This window comes from Daktulosphaira vitifoliae, unplaced genomic scaffold, assembly GCF_025091365.1.
Source record: "Daktulosphaira vitifoliae isolate Bord-2020 unplaced genomic scaffold, ASM2509136v1 Scaffold_41, whole genome shotgun sequence".
Classification (NCBI taxonomy): Eukaryota; Metazoa; Arthropoda; class Insecta; order Hemiptera; family Phylloxeridae; genus Daktulosphaira; species Daktulosphaira vitifoliae.
In genome coordinates this window covers 2629-11777 of record NW_026099610.1, presented here as the reverse complement: position 1 = coordinate 11777, position 9149 = coordinate 2629, and the positions used below count along the sequence as shown (strand labels likewise).

Below are 9149 nucleotides of genomic sequence, written 5' to 3'. Positions count from 1 at the left end.
ATTTTACAATCTCAATTTATCATAGTTATTTATTTAGTGCACAAATATTATTATTTAAATAAATCTTTTTAATATTCAATATTTATAATAGTTGACATGTAATAAATTATATATATTTGTAAAAATAAAATCTCAATATATTTTAAAAAAACAACTAAAGTTTACCACTAAATATTACATAGAATTATATTTAAAATTATAAAATAATTAATAATATTGCATAAATTTACCAAATTATCTCTTTTTTTATGTATAAATATCATTAATACGAACAAATATACTTATATAATAAACTTTGCCTTGAGTGATTATATAAAATGAATCTATAAATTTTAAATATTTATCTTTATTTTATTTACCTAATGCATTAAAGAGTAACCACTGGAAATCCGCAAATCACTTTGTAAGACAATGTATTATACACTAGACTATTTATAACTGTATAATATAAATGTATAATTCCGATTTTATCAATAAAACGTTTTTAAATCGTTATACATTTACTGTGCGATAACACTTAAGACGTGTCTCATTTTAGCACAGTTTTTCCAATTCGGAATCTTAGCAAACACACGTCTATTGATGTTCTCGGAAAATCAGGAATAAAGGTATAGTAATAGAAGTTACATATTTCATCATCCATGTGTTTTTTATTTTTTCGCGTTGTAGAATTTCATACGCACTCGTTCAAGTCTCTCTTTCAAGAAATAATTATTGTCCGCCGTCCACACAATACATGACACACATAAATTAAAAAATAAATTTCAATAAAATATCAGATATCAAAATTTGATTGAACTTGAAGTGTATCCATCATCCAAATTCAAAAATCTTGAAAATAAATAATAAAATTTACTGTTTATAAAAAAATTAACAAGTAATCTAATGCGCTATCAACGGCAACGAATTTTTAACCGCTTACTATTAGTTTGATAAAGACAATTTTACTCGCATTTAATGATGAATAATATAGACAGAATTTTCAACAATATCGATGTATAATTTGCGACATTTATTTATCAATGTGTTAAGCAAAAATCTACGTACAAACGTATAAGTATTGTGCACAAGCCATGTGCGTTCAATGTATAATTACAGTAATTATTATAATCATATTGTTAAAATTATTTCGTGCTGACCTTCTTTATTGTACATACAATATACACATACAGCAGCTGGAGCAGTAGCAGTGTCGACTGACGTTAATGCAATTACACGTTCTCCAATCAAAAAATCACAACAGACCAGCTATCTATCGTACACAATTACAGCCAACGACTGCTATACAATAATTTCCGATTGATATTGGATTATTTACTCATTTCAAATGCTCAGCAAATTATAGTAATTAATTTTAACATTTTTCGCCCAAACAATAACTCCGCATGACTGTTGACACACCAACGTTTATACACTTTCAATTTCTTTCATTTAAATACAGTAAAATTATAGTACAAGACCAACAAACTTAAAGTTATTTCATTAACAAGCATTTTATTTTCAATTTTTTTGTATATTATTTTTTGAGATCTAGCAGGTTGTCGATTTTTCAAATAGTATTTTAATTAAAAAAACACGAGACTAAAAAAAAATGTTCATGTAATTAAAAAAAGCGGCTCAATAGCTTAACTTGGACAAAAACAATTTTTAATCGCCGAATTCCATAGATAAATAGTATTATTAATNTGAACATTTAAATAACACTAATACATCATTTATGAGGTAATGTAATTATAAAAAACCGCGTTAAACGATTAATTGGCTTTGTTATATAATATTTTCAATATTCGATTATCTTTTAAACATATAAACATTTTTTAATAACTTTTTTTTTTGGTTAATTTAGATCCCTTGGCTTGTTTCAACGGGATCGTGAGAAACACAACTGATTTATCTACCCCGCCGTCGTCATAAAACACCGTCAGAGCACTTAATGATAAATCGACACGGTCAAACCCTCCGACCGAATGTCAAACACGATCAATTCGTCGGTGAAAGATCAGATGAATTTATCAACTAAAAAAAAAATCATTTTTTCAAATAATTTTATTCAATTATTTTTGTTGAATTATGTGTTTAAAACCATGTAACTTTAGATGTACATTAACTAAAGTAATAATTTCTAAATTTAAGAGTTTCATCGTTGTAACAATTAACTCAATGAAAAATACTAAATAATTTAGTGTCAACAAAATGAAATATTTTTGGTTAATATTTTCCTCTGATCGTACAATTTTATCGTGAAAATCAAATGTTGATGTTAAAGTCCAAATTAAACACAAAAGACATTACTAAAGTCATTCCAGATTATTAAACGTTTTTCTTTTTCAAAGAAATCATAAAGTTTTTCATTTATCTAATCAGCCTAATTGAGCCATTCTACGTACATTTAGAATGACTCGATTAAATCGTTTTAGACTAAATATAAACATATTAGTGTATTTTTAATCCAAAAATAATATTATAAAAAATTAAGATCAGTCTCTAAAAATATTTCTCACTCCATTAATCAAAATTTTTCGCATTCTATGGACATGTGTTGATTTGAAAAATAGCTTGTGATTTCTAAATCTATTTTATCTATAAAATAATTGTCACTCTGTCACTATTTAAGTTTAAAATACTTCAAGATTTTGTTCATAGGTGTTTCGAAAACTTTATTGAATTAAGTTTACATACTAATATTATCTTTCTGTTAGATTTTAACGCAATAGTTTTTTTGTCAAAAGTTTTAACATAATAATTTGGCACAATGATCATTTTTTATGGCAAGGGGAAGTTTATGTGGAAAGTTGTGGGTCGAGTATGTGAAAATTTATTTAATAAAAAACATCTTTCCTAAATATCCCCTTTAACGGTTCTCGCGACACATCATAAATGAGGTGAATTTGAATATGTACCGTAATACAGAGTGTATAATATAAAATGATAAATGGAGAAACACATATGTGAGTAAAGTTATGCACATTTTTATGTTTACCCGGTTATTTATTAAGTATTATCATACTTCAAACGATACAAATTATTATTAAATAATTCATGTAATAGCTTAATATCATGTATATAGTTTTAACTGATTACAGAATTTAAATTTTAAAGAAAATACTGAAGGAAACGAACGTTAAAAGTTTAACCGACAATAGTAAAATTTCTTAATTAATATAAATTACTGCATAAAAACTGCAGTAAAACAAATGTATTTGTCTAAATGAATTTATAATTATAAAATTGATTAAACAAGATCTATTACATAATCAATCCCCGCACTTCATGAAATTGCGCTTTAAGTTTTAATTTTTTAAGAAAAAGATAGATAGATGACATATTTTTAAGTCTTTCCTCTTCGTGCATTTTAATAAGATACTATACACGAATATTTTCAGCTTTAATTACTAAAAGGTTTATCGCGGTTTTAAGAACAAGTCACATTTTCAGTAAAATTTCCTGTTGATCAACCCAAGTAACATGGTCTCCTTTCCCAAGTGTCTACCAAACCCAACCATAGTTACTCGTCCCTTGTCAAAACAAAGTTGCTCTCGGCATTTCAAATCAAAACTTTTTGACGCCACATTATTTCCCGTCAAACTTCTATTTGATACACCCGTTCGATCCTACCCATCTGCGCGCGTTTACATTGAATATGCGGTTTACTATGTAAAATACATTTCAACGCAGTCTTATGAGTCGCTTGAAGTGCCACCAACGGGCTGCTAATAAGCAAAAAAAAAATAAAAGGCCACTCACCTTGATGGTTGTTTTTCCTCGTCGTTTTTTTCTCCTTCATCCAAGGATATTCCTGTTGGCCGCCACCTCCTCCGCCGCCGGTTTGTTGATCTCCTTGCATCTGGTACATCTGGTGCTGCTGTTGATCGGTCGGTGACACGTTCTCGTTGCCAACACCCATAACGTGGTGCATCATGTAATCCGGCACCGGTGCCGGTTGGTAGTCGGTAGCGGCAGTGTGGTGGTCCATTTGTGGTCCCGTGGCGGATACGGCCGCCATCCAAAACCCGTTTCCGTCTTGTAGACCGGCCGAAGGCGAGTCCTTCATGTACATATTGTCTTTGCGGTCGACGCCACAATCGTCATCGTCGTCTTCGTCGACCGCATCCACTCCAACGCCGCCGTTACCGACGTGAAGCGCATCCGCTACCAACATTTGCGGTCCACCGAAACCGGCCAACATGAGTTGCTGCTGTTTGCCCGGTCTCATGTCCGCTTCGGTATTTTTTAACATCATATTGTCAAATTGTTCAGCGAAATTTTCTGCCACCAACGTACCGACAACAGCGGGCACAATTACAACATCCACGGATGATCGTTTCAAAAATACGTTATTTAAATTTTTTTTCACAGGACAACGTTGCCGTCCTTCACACGAATATAAACTTAACACGTAATACACTAGTATCAATTAATAATGTAGAATTAGATTGTTATCCGGTTATAGCCGCCAGTCGTGACTATCACTGGTAAGTTGCAGTCATCGTCGACGAGCGTCGTCCGCCGACTGTCGGCCATCGAGCGCGTATGACAGCTATGACCGTGGCGGCACTACGATGGTGAGTCGCTGCTACTTTTTGCGAAGGATTTTCCCGCGTCGTCCGTAACCGGTGCGCGTGCGTCACCGGTACCGCCTTTTCTGCTGTTCAGCACTTATTAGCCGCCGGACCCAATTTTTCCACCGCACACACCTGTCAATCATTACACACACACATATAGAAACCTTATTATATACGAAGTGTTATCTTTTGTCAAGAAAGCTAGAAGAACAAGGAGTAGAAGGAGGAAGAGGAAGGTTGTCCTCGTTCTTTCTCTTTGCGTCCGCACATGTGTATCATGTATATACTTGCATAATGATACAACACTTATTTTTTCTCAAATTTCTTATTAATCTTTCTAAAAAAATGTGTACATAAATATTAAATTATGAGCAACACGTGCGTTGCATAAGCTTGTGGCGTTTAGGTACAATAAGTTCATACTAAGATGAAAAAAAATTTTTGATTGAAAAGAAATATAGATTTTCTTTTTTTTTTTGTCAAAATATTCCACTTTATTACAATCCACAGTTTTTTTTTAATAAGTGCAGGCAAATTAGTGTTTTTATAAATGATATAGCAACAAAATTAGTGGTGTTTTGGGTGTTATACGGTGTATATCTATTAACATTATTTTTAATTAATGTATACCTTAGAAAAATAAAACTCATATACTATTTATATTCAAGGATATACGCTCACATATCAGCATATGTTAAAAAAATATAAAAAGACTTTTTTGCAAAGACGCCGCCACTGTTCAAAATAAAAAAAATATTTTTCAACTTAAAGAAACTACACAAATTAAAAAAAGAAAATTTATAAAATTAATATTTCTTTTCACTATAAAGTGTCACCTGAACTTACAAAATATTTTTACTTTGTACCAGAATTATTATGATGGAAGTATGCTTCAAATGCTAATAGATAAATTTATATTTGTACAAAAAGGATAAAATAGAATTATACAATTATTAATATTTATATTTGAAATATAATGGTTGAAAATAATATGAAAGCTGCAAATATTGAATTATCACTGTTGTCATTTATTATTTACTAATTACTATTTAATAAACGTCAATAAAACTTCTACAAATAATTAACTTGTATATTTATATTTAATTATTACTTTTAATTTATTTAATACAAAAAAAGATCTTATAATAACTTATAACTCATGTAATTACTTAAAATAAAAAATAAATGTAATAATTACTAATAATTACTAATAATTAGTTAATTAAAACTGTTTAAAAACATTTTTGTCATCATAATTTATAGAACATATGAGATCCTATGCTTATTTTTTTTACTAAATATAACACTAGTTTACAAACGTCGTATCCCAACGTTGAACCAATGAAATCAATGAATATAACAATTATGGTGTTGTTTAATGATCAATCAATGTATTTGTGTAGAGATAACTGCATTAATCCTTTATAAATCCCTAAAGAAGAGCTTATTCTACTCGTATATAAATTGACTGTCCGTGACCTGCCTTAATTTCTGCATTGTCTATCCTAATCGATTATTCTGATGAACAAAATAATTAATGATTCTATCCGCTGTAATGATTATGTGTACGTTAGATGTACATGTTAATAAATAATGAGATAATAATAATTGCTACACGTAAGATTGAATCAAATACATCTTAATCCTTTCTCGCCGACTTAAAACAATTAAAAGGAATACATAAGGAATTACCATAGAGTAAGTTTAAAAGCTTCAATACTTGGAACTCAATAATTACCCAAAATTAATTCATATTTAATTTTAAAAAAATAGTTAACTATACAAGCATTAAGAAAACTGTATGAATGAACAAGATATGTGTACATATATAATAGTTTTGTTATGACCTAAGTTTTTATATTAAACTGTCTTTAAAATACTATAAACTATTTAAAGTTACGGTTGAACACGAGCGTAAAAATGATTTTATATCCTCCTAAAAAAAATGTATAAGCATCTTAAGCGTCGACAAAAAAAATTGATTTTTAAAATAATCAAATTAATTCAACTTTATATGTTAAAATTATCTAGAAAAAGTTATATCAAAATTTTTGAATATTAATGTTTATTTTATTATAAGTCAAAAATATTACTAAAGTGAATATATTATTTTAACAATCTTGACAAATAAAACTTGAATTGAAAAAAAATTTTATTACAAGTGTGTTTAAAATAAATAAAACATATTTTGAAAATGTGTACATATTCATATGCAATGTAACATTTTAAGTATAATTAATGTTAAATTGCTTTCAATACTTAATATTTTATTTCATCTTTAGGGTAACATGCTAGTTATTCTAGAATCTTATGTTAGTTTAAAATATTTATATTTTATTATAACCTCTACCTTAATACAAAGCAATTAAAAATAACATTTTTTATTAATATAAAAAGTATGAGCTTTTTGAATTCTCAATTATCATTAGACATATTTTTATTCTAAATTATATTATTGTAACGAAAAATACATTTATGTTATACATATTTTTTAATTTTTTTTTAAGTGCCCGGTTTGGATTTCTTAAAGGATCTAGTAAGAAAACATAAGATTATCTATTGAAATCTTTTGGAAAAATATTATTAAATTTTCTTTTTATCTTAGTAGATTATTGAATAAAATAATTTTGTACAAATCCTTATTTTAATGAAATTTATAATGTTTTCTTTTAGTAATGCACATTTATTCAATCATAAACATTTAACTTTGTAAAATAGTAAGTCAAATTTGAAACGGACATGATGTTTCCATAAAATTAAAACCAAGACATTTTTATATAAATTAATGAACTTTTATGAATCTTTATAAAACATCAATAATAATTTATTTTAATATATTTTAAAATTTACCTTCAATATTAATGTAGTATATATATATATATTGAAAAGTGACTTTATATTTTTTTACTATGAATTAGAAGTATCAATTCACAAAGCACTCCCGGAAATTTCTTATTCGCACACTCGTTTTCATTAAAGTAATTATAATAATGAACAGTCAAAACGCACTACCGACGATCGCTCTTCAATAATTTATGATCGAAACTGAATAAAAAAAAAATCAGATGTTTAAAATATTTTGAACGTGTTCTGTGATCGCGCCAACAGCCGTAACATCAACTGCACTTGCCGTAAACGTAATGCCAGTAGAAAATATTTCCGAACAAAAAATAAAAATATTAATAAAAATAATAACAAAAAAATTCATGTACATACAGATGGCAATATCGAGGAGGAGGACTGGTATCGGTCGACCATGCGGGGTAGGAGTATAGACACGAGAAAAATTTCCTCCGCCTCACCATCCGGTAACTGTAATAATGAGGCAAATCGGTTGTTGTTTATTTTGTTTCTTCTTCGACTCGTTTGTAGGAGTAAGGGAAAACAACGGTGGCGGGGAGAGCGCACAGGTGATGGACGTGCGTTGTACATGTATATGATCGTGTGGGACGGGCGGGGTGGTAGTCCTACGAACCAATGGGCGACACACGGTCCGACTGTAACCACTCCTTCGCATGGGTAGTATTCGTCCGTTTCGGTACCGACTGCGCTCTGTGGGTATGCCGCCGCCCGCAAAATTTGGTCGCAGCGAGTTCACAAAAACCACCTTGTGCATGTCGTCGTTTGTTTTGCCTTAACAATTAATTCGTCTTGACTCAATAAAAAAAAAAAACTTTTTCAGTGTTTTAAGCATAAAATAAAAATATTTTCGGACTGAAAAATAAAAATCCCTAACCAAAATGTCGTAATTATTTTACAAATGCACTTATAAATGAAAAAAATCGTATAAACTATATTTTTATCATATACTATCAAAGTATCATAAATATGTTCCCCTTACACAACATAACGTTTAATTTTGGATAGGGCTCTGAAAAATTTTAAGTATGCCAAGATATCCTGGACATCGTCCTTGGTAGGATTCTAAAAAATTAAATATTCAGTTACTAGTCGCCATGGTAAAATAGTTAAAAAATACTGTCATACGCTTAGATATACCACAACTTAACAAATATTTAAGAGTTTTTTAAAATTATATAAGAAATAACAGGCATTATTCAAAAATAATTATAATAGTGTTTACTTAGATGAAGTTCACTAACATCAAAAAGAATGTACACAAAATTTTCCTGTTTAAAACTAAAAGCCCATTATGAGAAGGCGCTAAATAAAATTGTATCAATCAACAAGCATTATTAAATTATTTTCAGAAATGTATTGTTTAAACGTACCATCTACGTAAAACAAACAGCATTTACTGTAGACGGTCGTTTCTAAGAAAAAGGTTTTATTGTTCAGACACATTGAGAAAACCACAAATTTTATTTTTAAATTTATCACTAAAGCATAATATTATTGCAGTTGCGCTTCGTACTACAAAAGCAAGATAATTCCAAAGAAACAATTAAAACAATATTACATTATGTTTAAAATTATCAAACACTAATATAGCAGTACGTTTTGTAATTTAAATTGTACAGTAGGTAATGCTTACATTTTAATTATTACAAAGAACTATTCTATAAATAAACATTTAACGAATGCGACAAGTATGGTAATATTTGTATTATTAATATCATTTTATTT

The 9149-nt window shown here is 29.0% G+C and overlaps 1 protein-coding gene across 2 annotated transcripts in view; it reads right to left on the bottom strand.

Annotated features, from left to right (window-relative positions):
- The window catches only part of LOC126908922 (homeotic protein proboscipedia-like), a 39702-nt gene extending 31118 nt beyond the window's left edge, over nt 1-8584 (bottom strand). Inside the window, exons 1-2 of one of the 2 annotated variants that reach the window (XM_050691254.1) lie at nt 7413-8584; nt 3745-4694 (exon numbers count right to left, since the gene is read on the bottom strand). In XM_050691254.1, coding sequence (XP_050547211.1) covers nt 3745-4240 — 496 coding nt within the window. In that variant the 5' untranslated portion in view covers nt 4241-4694; nt 7413-8584. The remainder of the gene's footprint in view (nt 1-3744; nt 4695-7412) is intronic. The other variant, XM_050691255.1, reaches the window with a different exon arrangement.
- Between the last annotated feature and the right edge of the window lie 565 nt (nt 8585-9149).